Genomic DNA, 15,496 nt, shown 5'->3' on the forward strand with positions numbered 1-15,496 from the left:
GTGAAATTTTCCAAATGAGTTGATTGGAACTGTCATTGTTGTTCTGCGTAAAACACATCGTTCCAGGAGGTCATTTTTGCTCAGATCTTTATAGATAGGCTTTATGGCATGCAAAACAGCCTTGGGGAGAGCACTGTACGTGTGTTCGAATAATTAGCAATAGCAGATTTTTTCCATTCGAACCACGAGTGCGGTGTCATGTATGAGACGTGGTTGCCTAGATTGTCCGAACGATGAGATAAAAAATGGTTTCGGATTAACATAGCTTACTGAAGTGCAGAGCAAAAAATCAGCAGACGACGAAACGCCACATCTATGATAAAGTCGAACATTATTGGAACTATTGCTGGTTCTATTCTGCATCAGAAGAATTCCCGCCACAAACTGTTCTATTCAAGTTCTGCATAATTGCAACTGCGTATATTACGAGTATTTATGGTGGTTTTATCCCTCATATTACATTCAGGTTTCAATCGTTCCATTTATGGAAACTTGGCGTTAACATTAGGACTCTCTTGAAGCTTATTTAATTTCTCATAAGATACCTCTACCTTCCTTGTGATGTCCCTCAGTCTGAGCTTGAATCAGTTTCCATGTCATGAGACGCCCTCCTTTTCCTTTTTAATAGGAAGAATCTTACCAATGTTAGCAACTACCAACTTTCAATCGGTCCTACGACTAATAGCCGCACTTAATCTGCGAAATTTAAATGGAGTGGGATTCTTTTAAAATTTTATGTATTTAACAACTATATGTTACGTAACAGTACAACAAATATTTATCACTTTTCTCTATACTCTGCTATGCACAGAGTGGCATTGGTTCCACCAAAGCCGAAAGAATTTTTTAACGCTGTCCGCCTGCTGCCGTCCGAAGTTTTCCACCTCGTCGCTTCTTGAATTAAATTCAAGTTAATACCGTCACCCACCTGTTTTATGTTTATTGAAGGCGGCACGAATCCCTCTTTCAGTCCCATTATAACGAAAACGGCCTCTAGATTTCCTGCGGATCCTAGTAAGTGGCCGTGTGCACCTTTTGTTGAGGAGACCATCACACCATCGCCTAGAACATTTCGAATGGCTCTCGCTTCAATTACGTCTCCCGTGGGGGTAGATGTCGCGTGAGCGTTAACGTAGCCAATTTGTTTTTTGTCTATTTTCGCATCTTTCATTGCTCGAAGCATAGCTAGAGAAGCTCCGGAACCATCTTCACAGGGCGCGGTTAGATGATTGGCATCACCTGACATTCCGTATCCTAAAATTTCAGCAAGGATTGGTGCTTTTCTCTCCAGGGCACGATCTAGTTCTTCCAACACTAAAATTGCAGCTCCTTCACCCATCACAAAACCTTCGCGTAAACTATCAAACGGTCGTGAGGCCTCTTTAGGCGAGTCGTTGAATGATGTGCTGAGAGCTCGTAACCTGCAGAAGCCACCAACCGAGAGCGGATCTATGCAAGACTCGCCGCTTCCGCAAATCATTACATCCGTGTCTCCATATTTTATAAAACGAAACGCATCGCCAATGGAATGAACTCCGGTTGCACATGCCGTCGACACCGAATGGTTGGGCCCTTTGAATCCGTACTTAATGCTCACGTGACCACAAGCCATATTCGGTAAAATTCTGGGTATAAAAAAAGGACTAAGACGACTGTAGCCTTTACTAAATGCCGCATATGAGGTATAGATATCAGCAAGGTCAAACATTCCCATACCTACTGAGACTCCCACATTGTTCTTCTCCTCCGCTGTCATAGACTCCAGCCTGGCAGACCGCAGGGCTTCATCAGCCGCGATATCAACAAGCATCGTTGCCTGACTCATACTCCTCATATCACTTTTACTGAACCTCGACTGCAGCAGCTGTTCCTTGTCAATCAGTTGTGCTGCAATTCGGCATGGAAGCTTTTCATATTCCGGACCTTTTAATGCCGAGATCCCACATTCGCCGCTCAGCAACCGCTTCCAAGACGAAGGGACATCGTTTCCCAGAGGTGATACTGCACCAACGCCGGTAACAACAACGCGACGCTCCTTGCTGCTAGTGGAGAATCTGCGCGCTGTCGGCAAGTTTAAGGCACAACGGAAACTTCTTAGAGCCATAAGTGGCGTCTGTTTTGATGAAGTAACTTTGTTGATGGGTGAGAGGAAGACCTCTGCGTAGAACTGCACAAGAGTCGAAAATGAGTGAAAATGTCAAAAATCTCAAATGTTGACACCGCGATAAGGTGAAGACTTTTAACCTAGAAATGCCGATGATAAGAAATTTGCCGGGAAGTTTGATGGAATTGTTTTTCTTATATAATCAGACTTTGGATCAAGTTCATAATTGGCAACAATAAATATATATATGAAAGCTAAGCATAGCGACCACGTAGCATCTTATAATAAATTTCGGCAGTTAATTTCAACTATTTTCTTATTATTAATTGTAAAACAGGGTGTATCGAATTTGCATAATAAAAGAGGCATGCCATTTTCAATAGGAATTTAGCTAGAGTGCAGCAAGGGGCACTTGGAACCGTTGAACTTAAGAACGAGTTGCTGAAATAAATAAGAATTTTTTTCCTCCAATCTGCCAATTTCTTACACCTCCAAATAATCTCTACTTATTTAATTAATAGATGCTTTATCGAAGCATGTTCTTTTATAGCAAAACATATCGTCCAACCAAAATACTAAAAAATGCATCGCAGTTTACTCTTCACTTTCGTCTTCCCTGTTTTCATCTGTTAGATCAGACCATGTTCAATTGTAGGTATTGAGATAAAAGCAAATAATCCCTTGCCCCTGATAACAGAATCTTAGCCGCATCGCTTATCGTCCTTATCAATTGAGTACCTTAAAATTTCAATCTACCATATTGCGCAACCGCTGCAAACTATCTACCAAAATATGAATCACTTCATCCACCATGCATATTCAGAACGCACCCGTTGATCAAGCGAAATCGAGTCTCGACATTGAAACTCGTCGGCCCGAATAAGTTTAATGGTGGCAAGTTTTGGATGTGCTGTCATTGTTGGACGACGTGTTGACATATTGGCAAAAATATCGGTTTATGAGTAAATTTACATCGATTTAAGAACAGAAACGTAAAGCAGCAAGTTCGAACATTAATGTAAGATATGGCTCGTTTAACGAACTATTATCGATCCGAAGAAATTCCGTACGTGACTCTTGCACGAAGGCAACTTCCCATAATAGCGGGACATGATTTGATGGTAATTTCACAAGTTTTTCTCGTTACCGTTGCGAATTTTCGTATTGCACCGGCTAGATATGAAAGCAGTGCATATGGAATTTCTGCGCGGTTGAATTTAGGACCTAGTATACATTCAAGATATTCGCAGATGTTAATGGACCTGAACAGCAAAGGTTTGGCAATTGACAACCCGCCAGCTCGGGGTAAGGAGCTGGACGAATTCACACGTAAATACAATATTCTATCGCCGGACGAGTTGAAGACCTCTTTGGAAGTGAAGAGCGCCGACCTGATCCCCATCATAAGTCAGACGGTGCAGTGTGTGGGGTGTCGCAGGAGCGTGGAAAGATTGTTTTACCAATTGATGCTGTCCGGCCATCACACGCTCGACCCCCTCGTGATCAAAACGAATGGAATTCTGACGATAGCGGAGGACAAGATGAAAGTACCCAGATTCGTTTGTACATTGTTACGAAGGCACAACAGCACGCTAAGTGCTCTCCTCGATAACCAGACGAAGAACAAGAAAAATTCCAGATGCACTTTGCACTCGCTCGACTCGTTTCGATCAAGGCCGTTCTCCGAGACGTGGAGAGAGATTTGGGGCTCGATGAAGCAGCGCTGTCGCGAGGAGTTGTCTGTGATAGAAACGAAGGAACTGCTGGAGATTCTGGAAAATTATCTGAGGAAACATAAATTCTGTCAGGATTGCAGGACAAAGGTAAGTGCGTTTTTCTTGATTCCAATTTGATGGTGGAACAGTTTAAGGGTAGCCTTTTTATCATTTCGTGGAACTCGTTGTTACCCAGGCTGATAAAAGAAGTATATTTGTTGTGTTTGGACTCCGGCAAGCTAAAAGTGAAGCACCGATTTGCCTCTGACCACGGCAGGCTATTTCCTATGAAACTAACGTGAATCGATCTTTTCTCCTTACGTTTCATTCCAAAATGGGATTTCTTCACGTGTTTCTCTTATATGTATTTGGAGCACAATCATTCAATACAAAATTTCAGGAAAAGACGAAGACGGACGAAAACTAAATTTCAATCATTGCTCTCCCTTTGTGTTTGTCAATAAGATTTGAGAGTGTATTGCAGCAAAAATTGTTCAACTATTTCCTGGGCGCAGCTATAATCCGTCGAATCTGTGCCCGCGATTCTCGTCTTGCAATAGCTAATTTGTCTTAATATTTACGTTCTTCACGTTCGCTGTGGAGCCAAGTCCCCGGGCTTGCGATAACTCTCGTTATCGACTTTTGCTAGGTATTTTCCTTTGGTTGATAAGATCCTTTTGCATTCCTCAATCCATTCTATTTGTGTTCGGTTTCGTGCTACACATAAGGCGTTGGAACTTGTGGGAGAATCTTCACTAATTTCCCATTGACCAGGACAATCTTGTCAGCTTCATGGGCTTTGTCAGTGTAGCTCCGTTTGTGCTCCCATCTCATCATGTATGCACTAAGTAATTTACTAGTTTGTTTAGGAGTGCTTTGCAGGTATGCAATGAATCTGTAATTATTACAATTTCGCTGACGTTTTTCTCGTTGAATACTTTAATAGCTTGCCAGAGAATTATTAGTTCCGCCGACAGTATTGAGATAGTGTTCACTCTTATCATTGTGCTAGGGCTCCTGTTGTGAGTAAATTATGTAGCCGGCCACCTCCTGGGTGACCGAGGCGTTCGTAGTTAAAGAGGTGCAAACTCAACTTTATAGTTTATGAGTCTCCCTTTCGCAAATTCTGCCAATCACACCTTTGATGAAGCTAGTTAACTTTTAATCTGTCCATAATGTGACTAAATCCTTCGAACCAGAGACAAGCCATTATCAGAGTGATAACCACCACTGATGAAAAGAGTAGGCGGAAGGGTTGTGTGCGTTGTACCATGTCATTTTCCTTATATCAAAAAGGGCCCTCCGGTAGGGTAGTTCGTTGTCGAAGGCATAAACTAAATTAAAAATAGGACAACCATCTTCTTTTTCTTTTAACCATGTTCCGTTCACAAGCAGGATCGGCTCATGGTCATTTGCGCAATTTCGCTCTGTAATTTGCCTGATCTGGACGCAGTCGTGAGGCTTTCAAATCGCCATCCAGCATATCAGGCCACCGTTGTTTTGATCGGCATTTTGCTCGTTTCCCATCAACTTCGATGATCAGACCAATCTTGGCAAGAGAATTCTCGTTAGCGTGAATTACGTGACCATACCATCGAAGATCCTCTCTCGCAATTTTTCCACGATCAGTGCGATTCCATACCGATCGCGGATATCCTCATTTCGGATATGGTTAAAGTGTACTACGCCAATAACGCCAACGTAACATTACCCTAACAGGTTTGCCAGTCGTGAACACCGATTACGCGAGATAATATGTGGAATCGGACGGAACGTGCTGGAGCTAACCCGGATACTAGCAGTTCGGCGAGATTAGAGCCGGGAGTTTTGGTTCAAAGATATTCACTCAATAGTCACAAAAAACTAAACCCACGCAATGTAAACTACTCTATTACAGACATGAAGTCTCCAGGCGGGTTGATATCACCGAAAATTTTATTCCCAAAGGAGCTAAACTGCCTAACGGCCTAATAAGAGAGGGGACAAAAATCAAAAAAATAACGCGCGCGAAATTGATGGGGAAGTACTAGCCAGGAGCCGATTCTGGTACTTGTGTAACGAGTGGTCCCCTGTCTTCCTTTCTTCCTTGTGGCGGCCCACTCCAACCAAAATGTTTGCCCCTTGCTGCTTCAAACATAGTGAGGGAACCCTGTAATCTCGGAAAGACAGACGCTTTCCGGGCGTTGGAGCAAAATCAACTTTAATTCAATGCATGATTATTATTTATGTAAAACAAAAACTTATTAAAATCCATTTACTGTCTGTCTGTCTGTCTGCCATTTTTCTCGGAGACGGTTGCAGCGACTGACATTAAATAAATTTGGTGGCAAGGTGGGAACTGTGAACGCTCACGCATACAGTGAAATACATAATTCTACGTCGAATTTAAAGGGGTCCCCATACATGCAAAAAGAGGGTGTAAATTCTCGGCCTCGGTTAGTACTTTCCGAAGCCCGTTTTGTTTTTGACTTGCGTTGGAAAAGTGGGGAGTGTGGGGGGGTTGAAAGTGATGATTTCTTTAACGGACCCATTCTCAGAAAGTACCCAACCGAAAAATCTCAAAAAAATCAAGAGTAATAATAACAATTGTTGCCGCAACAATCCAATTGGATCTAGGCCTTGGAAGTGTGTTAGAGCACTTCATTCAAGACCGTAATGGTACACTACAGGATTACAGCACCATATAGGCGACAATGTGGACAGCATTGCGCTCGCCCGAGATTATTACACTGATTTGACAGCTGAGTCGACTGGTATTCGACGTCAAATCACGATACAAATCCCACTGCCACCAGTGAGATTTGAACCGCGACCTTCCGTACGATAGCCTTGTGCTCTAACCACTCAGTTATCCGGACACTTCAAAAAATCAAGAAGCTGCCACTATATGGTGCCTAGGCTCCGAAATAATCTACATAAATAAATAAATAAACTCTGTTAAAATGAAGTTAACAATAGTATATTATTATAATTATTAGTAATCGGCTGGAAAACCTCCCTTCATCCTAGTACCACGAAATGTTGTAGCAATGTAGGCTATATTATACAGCATGATCCCAACAAGTTTGGTGGAAATCGGACTATTACTAACGAAGTTATAATAGGTCAAAATTGTCACTTCTGTGCAAATTTAAGACTTTGAATGTCAATATCACTTGAAAGTGGATTTTTCACATAATATACGAAGTTAGACAATTAAGTAATGAGACTGATTCCATAAAAACCGTATATTTAAAAATTAAAAAAATTAAAAACTGCCGTCTCCTTCAAAGTTGTCTCTGGCTCTGGATTGCAGCGCGTTTTCCACTCTTCGCTTCGACTGGGATGTCGGCGAGTACCCTTGTCACGGCCTCTTGGATGTCCGTAAGTGACTCCAAATGGGTTCCCTTGACCATCGATTTTGTTCTAGGGAACAAAAAAAAAGTCACAGGGTGACATATCGGGCGAATAAGGCGGCTGTTGCAACAAGGCAATCCCATAAGAGGCTAAATACTGGGACACGCTGAGGGCGGTGTGGCACGGCGCGTTGTCGTGATGAAGGATCCAGTTACGAGCGATGTCTGGGCGCACCCTGTTGACTCGTTTTCGGAATCTTTTGAGTACTTGGCGATAGTAGACTTGATTTACGGTTTGGCCTGGTGGAACAAATTCTTTGTCGATGATTCCACGGCTATCAAAAAAGGTAATAATCATCGTTTTCACCTGCGACTTGCTCATGCGAGCATTTTTCGGGTGTGAGACGCGCGAAGATAACCATTGTGAGCTTTGGCGTTTGGTTTCCGGGTAGTATTGGAAAAACCAGCTCTCATCGCCTGTAATGACTCGATGAACGAGCGTGGGATCGTTTTTCACTTGTTCCAGAGAGTCTTTTGCAACGGTCATTCGATGCTGCTTCTGCTCCTCAGAAAGGTTCTTTAGACATCTTCGTGCACAACTTTTTCATCCCGAAATAAAAAAATAGTTTAAATTTTTCTCACAGTTTCACGGTTCATACCGGGTTCCGAGGCCCACATTCGAACTGCTAAACGCCGATCTTCACGGATTAGGGCACGCACACGCTGCGCATTCGCGTCAGTCCGCATCTGGACTGGTCTCCTACTTCGCGCCTCGTCTTCCACGCCTTCACGCCCCTTTTTAAACTCTTTATGCCATCGAAACACCTGGGCTACTAGAAAAAAAATCGGTGGAGCTAATCAATAAGAGTCGAATCTCTTGGTCAGCGAATTGTGCGCAATTTTAGATGGATGGGCGCTAATGGAAATATTCTTTCTAATCTTATAAATTTTGGTCATGGACCTCGAGTCTTTGTCTAGCCTCTGCAACAATTCAACATGATGTTATTACTTTCGAGGGCCCATGTTGATTAGGATGATGGAAAGTTTCACGTATCAAAAGAGACCATCGATAAATACTTGTAGACTGATTTGTGTGTAAGTTCAAGATGATTTTTGAACTCAGTGCAACAATCACTTGTAGCTTGCTTTTTATGGAACGAGCGAAACGCGAAGAGTTGGAATTATAAGATTAATTGCAAACTATTAGTCAGAGCAAACCCTAAATCATAATCTTTTGGGGTTATTGTAATACAGACTAGATAGTGATATTTCGTAATTTTTTTTTCACCCAACATGCCTGCTTTAGCTCAAAGGTCCCTCGTAAATTATTGAGTTGAGACCTTCCGCGCAACGAAAACTAAAGTATCTTATCGTATCGATTCTTGAATACATCTTAGAGGTATGTTTTACTTGACTCTAAACTTTGATTTAATTTTCAGTCTTTATAAAAATAAAACTAGGTAGCTTTCTCCTACTACAATATATTTTAATAGTTAGTAAATACGTATTTCGAGAGCTACTTACTCTCTTCCTCAATACTTAAGCTACCTGAGTACAAACTGCATCCTATTGACTTATTGTATGATCTATCAAAATTCATTTACGCGAAAAGTCCTATCTTGCTCATTAGGCTAATGAAAAAAGCTACTAGGTGCACCTGATCGAGCCCTACCTCGGAGTTTTTTATTTCCCAGATAGTATATTTCCACTGCGTGAGCGCAGGACACTCCGATATTATGTGTGGGACGTTCTCGACTCCTGAAGTGTTTGCATGTTGGGTCTTCATTTTATAGTCAGAGATATAAGGGTTTTTAGGGCTTTTTCCTGTCACACCAGTTTGTTTTTATATTGACCGAGTAGGTACAACGACGCATCGGGAAGTAAAATATGAATGTGGACTCTGGAATGTGCGCTTTCTGCTTAGAACAGCCACTTTCAAAACACTCTTCGAATAAGTCGAAAAGTGCAATATTGATGTGTAACCGATGTAGGAGACAAAATTATAGGCCGTAAGGAAAAAACTGTAAAAACGTCTGGAATGCAAGAATGTTGAGTTGCTTTTTTTGTCTGCAAATAAAAAAAATCCTTAGCAATACCAGTGACCTCGTCGAAAAATTTCACTCATAAAGAAATCCATAAGAGAACATGGATCCTTTCGACCTTTCCCCATTTGTCAGGTTTGATATTGAAAACCTCCAGAATGAAGAAATAATCTCTAGTTCACACTTCCCAGCCTTTTTTTGTATCTGTTGTAAGTTAAACTCTTCGCATTTGCTAATAATATTAAACTCAGAGTCTGAAGCGTATGAGGTTGACTATTTTCAATACAGGGCATTCCATCAAATGATTTATTTAAATCGTTTTCTATAAACTAGAGGGCAATGGAATTTTTAACTATGTGACACGGAGCTGTCATGCACTCGTCGCTCTTTACATCTTCTTATTTTTCTTCAGCCTTTGTCCCGTTCACAAGCGGGGTCGGCTCGTCGTGATCGGTTTCACCATTTGCCATTTTATCACATGCCTGATCTGGATGGATCTCGAGGTTTTTAAATGCCCATCCAGCGTATCAAGCTACCGTTGTTTCGGCCGCCCTTTTGGTCGCTTACCATTGACTTCGATGTTCAGAGTAATCTTGGTAAGTGAATTCTCGTTACCGCGAATTACGTGACCATACCACCGAAGACGCTTCCTCGGGGTTTCTCCACGATCGGTGCATCCCCATATCGATCGCGGATATCTTCGTTTCCATTACCGCAAAACGCCGTTCATTGTCTTTTTAGTTGGCCAACACTCAGAACTATAGAGAGCGACAGACGGACGACATTGCGGTAAATTTTAGATTTGAGACCTTCGCTGATACGTCAGTCACAAAGAACATCAGTTGTGGAATGCCACTTCATCCAGGTCACCTTAATGCGCGGAACAATTTCATTACGCGTTCTTCATTGGCAGATAGCATTAACCCGAGATATTTAATTTGCTTAGTTCTGGGCAGGTTACTGTAGCTGATAGCACTGAGCAATTTAAATAACTCGACTCAACGCTATCAACCAATGGAGAACTGCGTTATCCTCCTCACAAAGGAAACACAAAACCTTTTATACCTGAAGCGTCAAGGTTCCGGTTTCCCGACTTGTTATTTTTATCAATGAAATCATCTTTGAAATATTTCAGGTTGAGAAAGCATACACGCTTCTAGTTGACGACACAAACAGCTCCAAGGAAAAGGGCTTCGTATCTGCTTTGTACTCAAATATAAAACAATGCCGAGAGCACAAACATATTCACCTGTTAACAAAGGCTGATTTTATTGAGAGTTTGATCAAAAGAGCGGAACCAGAAATTATTGGAAGGTGAGTGAAAATGTGGTGTTGTTGACAATCCTATCGGTTTTCCTAATCGTTTTCCTTTATTGCCAACAAATATTTCAGTAATCTAATGAGACAACGAGAACGGCATGCAAAAACATTGGAAATTGCTCAGGAGGAGGTGCTTACTTGCGTTGGAATGTGTATCTACGAACGTTTGAGAAGGATATACATAAGCCTACGGGAGGAGGAGCGAGCCTGCCAAGTGCTAGCCGCTGTCGGCGTTCACGCTTTGTCACGCAGCTTTGATACAGCTGTTGAACAGAAACAGGGTATCAGCAAGCTGGAATTATTATGTCAGGAAATGAGTCGTGTTGAGAAGGCCAAGGAACACAAAAAAGAACAGAAGAAATTGAAGAAGAAAAAGAAGAAGAGCGTCAAGAAGAATCAGGAGAATGCATTTGAAGCGGAAACAAAGAGTGAACCCGAAGTAGAGATTGAGGACGAACTGAATGACTTACTGAACTGTCCGTGCAAGTCGAATTCAAATAATGCTTGTTCTAAATCCATAGACGGGGGCTATGCATCTGAAAATTCTCAAACGAACTCACGAACTGTAAGTCTACTGAATTCGCCAGAGGGTTCGGAGGTTTCCTGTTCGGATGGCCTTTGTAATCACGAACAACAGTCTGGCATAGATATGGCATTGAACAACGATACGTACAATTTGAATAATTTCGAGAAACCGCACGACTGCCGACATTATGTGAAAAATCAGAATTCGACTATGAGTCTTCAGCAAATGTTGGTGAGTATCATAGACTGTGAACTGGTGCAATATAGATGGAGATATTTACACTCTGGAAAGCATTTTGGGGGTACTACTAATGAAGCTTTGAAGCTGGTTTGAAAATGGGTCATTAATGTTGATTGAAATTTCAATACTTAGTCTCACCTCGCAACTAGATAAACAAACTAATAAAATGCCTTTACTTTTGCAGGACGGACTACAAGCCGACGAGGAAAAAGAGACAGACTGTTACATTCCAGACGAAGTTGTGTTAGAATTCAAAAATCGTGAAAATAAAATCAAACAACTACGTGAGGAACTGCGGGAAAATTTAAGACAAAATTTCGACAAAATGTGTAAAACATATGTACGTAATTGTAACGATTAATAAATAAAATCCCGTTATATATGTATGTAAACCCTCTAAATAGCCATCTATCATATCAAAATGTCCATGCTTCCGTGGCGGATTTTAGCTAGTTTGTTCCCATGGGCGCTGATTACATGTCCATACCATCGGAAATGCCACACTATCAACTCTATATCTTCGCGGGAGTTCAGATTGCGCATAGCGGGTTGTGCAACAGTTTCAACGCAACGTCGTAGTCGGCATTACCATGAGGTGTCACTCATTGTCTTCGGTAGCTGGCCATTGACTGTGATGCCGCCAATTTAACTAGGGTCGGGCGTCAAAAACTCTGTTCCATTTAGATTCAGTCGGAGACCGTGCTGCATGGAACGAACATTTCGCTTTTGGACATGCTACTCGACGATAGATTTGTTGTGTGAAGGTAGGAAAACTTCTTTGCATAGAGTAGTGTGTAGGGCGCTGGACGTTGGATGTCCTGTAATAAAGGACCGGGCGGAGGCGGTTTTTTCAGAGGAACAGCGACCGTGACGCGGGAATTTACTCTTCAGGACGCGATAGAGCAATTTAACCAAGCGCATGAATCCCTTTAACACTAAGTGTTCTCGCAATACTTACCAGATGATTTTATTTCAACAAGTCCCCAAAGCCGGGCATGCAGTGCAAAAGATGCTTCTTAATATGTTTCTCCTTGAGTAAGTCGATATGGATCTTTCTTGCCGGCCCATGTATCCAGTGTATTGTAAAGATGTTTGTAATTTTCAATTGGCCAGCGTCTTATCCACGAGGAGCTACTGATAAGATTGTCAAGGCAGCTTTGAGGGTGGTATTTTTGGCATGATTGCACGCTTGTTAGGTCTGGCAGTTGCGTGAGTGGAATCGTTTCTTCTCTTGTCTCGCGAAATTTTCACCATTTAGTTCGCAGTGGGACTACGTTCATCACGTTGTTTTACCGGTGGCTTGATTATCAACAATCGTAGGGTTCGATTTATTTGTCAGTGACGATGAGAAAATTATGGAGTCTTATCAGAATATAGTCGACCTGCATCTTACTATTCCCACTATCAAATCTTGGAAGATGTTGTATTGTTTAATAAACCCTCTGTTGATAAGGCCGTGAGTGCCAACAAAATCATCAACCGGCTCGCTGCTCTTACCATCGTATTGGTTGCCGTTTGCCTTTTTACCAATATGGCAATTGAAATTACCCGAAATGACGGCAAGCACGTTACAGATCTTTGTGTCGAGTGATTGCCAGAATGCGTTTTTCTCGGCATTGGGTCGACCTGTATGTAGTAAAGAAATGAAGAGTGCCATTAGTTGAGATAATAACGAGCTTCATCCAGTCTTTCAATAGCTCGCCATCTGTAATGTCGCCGCGGAAACTTTCAGAAATGGCAAAGCCAAGACTGTATTGAGAGTATGAGCTGCCAAAGTAGAGAAGTTTATGGCCATCTATGCCGCATTCAAATCGTATGTCACAGCTTCTGAAAACATCATGTTTTTTGCAGGGCGAGGATATCGATGCCCCCTTTTAGAAGGGCTATTCCAAGTTACATTGTGTTGCTGATAAAGGTACCAATACGGATTTGTCTAGCTTGGACTAATTTGCTTATGTCCTAACGCCATCCATCTTTCAAGAACTCTTGCTCATTTTCCGGCAGAACAAGTACCTGTCGGGTTGACTGTAGTGGACATGCTAGTATTCTCTGAGGCTTGGTAATTACCAATTTCCTAGTCAACTGGTCGCGGGGACTCTTACCAGGATAGATCAGCACTGTGAGTGTGTTGGATTACCTTTTTTCATATTAGAATGGGCGTGATTTCTTGCCTACCGGATGGTGTTCTACGCTCCTCAATAACCTGACTGAGCCAGAATGTCAGGTACTGCCAATTTGCTCGGTTTTATTATTTTGATTGTGTCTTAAATATCTGTGGAGCTGGCAGGTGAAAGTGCTTTAAATGCCGGCAGTGCTCTCTTTTTCCAGTCTGTCTGTGGCGACTTATAAGTGATTTAGATCCGGAAAAGTTGAAGATAATGTTCCAGAAGAACTTTCTTACTTTAGAGCTCCGAACAATTGTGGATGCTTTTGGCAGGGCTCCGGCGCATTCATCGTCATCAACGGCGCAACAACCGGTATCCGGTCTAGGCCTGCCTTAACTTAATAAGGAACTCCAGACACCCCGATTTTGCACCGAGATCCACCATATATCCCTAAAAGCTGTTTGGCGTCCTGACCTATGCCATCGCTTCATCTCAGGCAGGGTCTGCTTCGTCTTCTTTTTCTACCATAGATATTGCCCTTATAAACTTTCCGGGCTGGATCGTCCTCATCCATACAGATACACCGCAACCTGTTGGGCTGGATTTTATCCACAACCTGACGGTCGTGGTATCGCTCATAAATATTGTTTTTATGTAGGCTACGAAATCGTCCATCCTCATGTAGGGGGCCAAAAATTCTTCTCTCGAACGCGGCCAAGAGTTCGCAATTTTTTTTGCCAAAACCCAGGTTTCGGAGGAATACATAAGAATTGTTTTGAACAGTAAAACCTTTGACCTTTGAACCTTTGACCCTATGGTGCGATTTTTCGAGCGAAACAGTTTTTGTAAGCTGAAATAGGCTCTGTTGGCAGCCAACAACCGTGCCCGGATTTCATCATCAAAGCTGTTATCGGTTGTGATTTTCGACCATAGATAACCCATGGAAAATTCGTCTCAAAGTTGTAGTCTCCTATCTTTATTGTTCTCGTTTAACCAGTGCGATTCGATGTTGTTCGTTCTTTGGTTTTTGGCGCTGACGCTGCCACCATGTATTTCGTCTTGCCTTTATGAATGTGCAGCCAGAGATCTCGCGCTGTCTGCTGATGTCAATATCATCAGCGTAGGCCAGTAATTGGGTGGACTTGAAGAGGATTGTGCCTCTCGCATTTACGTCTGTATCGCGAATCACTTTCTCCAGGGTCAGGTTGAAGAGGACACATGATAGGGAATCCCCTTGTCTTAGACCGTTGTTGATGTTAAATGGTTTCGAGAGTGATCCTGCTGCTTTTATCTGGCTCCGTACATTGGTGAGTCAGTCCGGCACATTGCCCTGTGCAATTCTATTTACAATACATTACATTAGTAAACAGTAGCACGAAAAACAAAGAATCATATTCCAAATAGAAATTCAAATAAAGTATAGTCGTTCGCTTGTGTGATGATGAAACGATGCACAGAGGTTATCTCTATCCACCATGTCGTCCACACGGACCTTTGGCTCTGTTAATTATGCAGTATTTTTGCCTAAACTCCCTTAACATTTCCCTGTCACTCATTACATGGTTCGCTTCTTATCCCTCTAAACTTTTCTGCACTGTTTTTTATCGTTGCATATTTGGTTCCTTTTCCCCTGCCTCTGATATACCACAAAGTCCCATTCTGGATCGACTGCTATTCGTATTTTGCTTCGACGACCTTCCATTGGTTGTCCTTATGGCCCCTTGCTTGGTTCATGTCCACGAACTTAGGGTGTTTTTTCATCTGTAGTTTCTCCTTTACACTGTGTGCCCTTTCCGTCGAATTTAGAAACCCTGGTTCCTTGGTGCTCTATAAATAAGTTGGCAGTTAACATCAGCAAGTACTACTCTCGAATCCTCTTCACGCTCCATTTTCCTACTCTCTTGGTAGCCATTGTTTGTCATATTTGAACTCCATCCAAGACCGGCAGACACTGTCGCAATCACGCTTTCAGAGTGTCCGGCTTCATATTGGGTATATCCACTGATTTGACTCGGTTCAACCTTTCTTAACACTTCTCAATCCCCTCGTACGCATTTTTTAGTATTGCTCCATGATCTGTTGCCCTTCTCGAAACTGTGATGACGTAAA

The 15,496-nt window shown here is 42.2% G+C and overlaps 2 protein-coding genes across 2 annotated transcripts; one reads left to right on the forward strand and one right to left on the reverse strand.

Annotated features, from left to right (window-relative positions):
* Nucleotides 1-720: 720 nt before the first annotated feature.
* On the reverse strand, nucleotides 721-2,322 carry LOC119660002 (3-oxoacyl-[acyl-carrier-protein] synthase, mitochondrial). Its single transcript, XM_038068380.1, has one exon. It carries the CDS (start codon nucleotides 2,102-2,104, stop codon nucleotides 782-784), a length of 1,323 nt encoding a protein of 440 aa, XP_037924308.1. The 5' UTR covers nucleotides 2,105-2,322; the 3' UTR covers nucleotides 721-781.
* Nucleotides 2,323-2,967: 645 nt separating this feature from the next.
* Nucleotides 2,968-11,668, forward strand: LOC119659659 (gametogenetin-binding protein 2-like). Its single transcript, XM_038067869.1, has 5 exons — nucleotides 2,968-3,225; nucleotides 3,355-3,927; nucleotides 10,332-10,510; nucleotides 10,589-11,273; nucleotides 11,467-11,668. Exons 1-5 carry the CDS (start codon nucleotides 3,130-3,132, stop codon nucleotides 11,641-11,643), a joined length of 1,710 nt encoding a protein of 569 aa, XP_037923797.1. The 5' UTR covers nucleotides 2,968-3,129; the 3' UTR covers nucleotides 11,644-11,668.
* Nucleotides 11,669-15,496: the final 3,828 nt, after the last annotated feature.

The sequence above is a fragment of the Hermetia illucens genome, chromosome 6 (assembly GCF_905115235.1).
Source record: "Hermetia illucens chromosome 6, iHerIll2.2.curated.20191125, whole genome shotgun sequence".
Lineage (NCBI taxonomy): Eukaryota > Metazoa > Arthropoda > Insecta > Diptera > Stratiomyidae > Hermetia > Hermetia illucens.

Excerpts from the sequence above, each read along its gene's own strand:
- LOC119660002 (XM_038068380.1), bottom strand. The coding sequence starts at position 2,104 with ATGGCTCTAAGAAGTTTCCGTTGTGCCTTAAACTTGCCGACAGCGCGC.
- LOC119659659 (XM_038067869.1), top strand. The coding sequence starts at position 3,130 with ATGGCTCGTTTAACGAACTATTATCGATCCGAAGAAATTCCGTACGTG. Across the intron at positions 3,226-3,354 it reads TAGCGGGACATGATTTGATG|ATGTTAATGGACCTGAACAG; the intron begins GTAATTTCACAA and ends AGATATTCGCAG. Across the intron at positions 3,928-10,331 it reads GTCAGGATTGCAGGACAAAG|GTTGAGAAAGCATACACGCT; the intron begins GTAAGTGCGTTT and ends GAAATATTTCAG.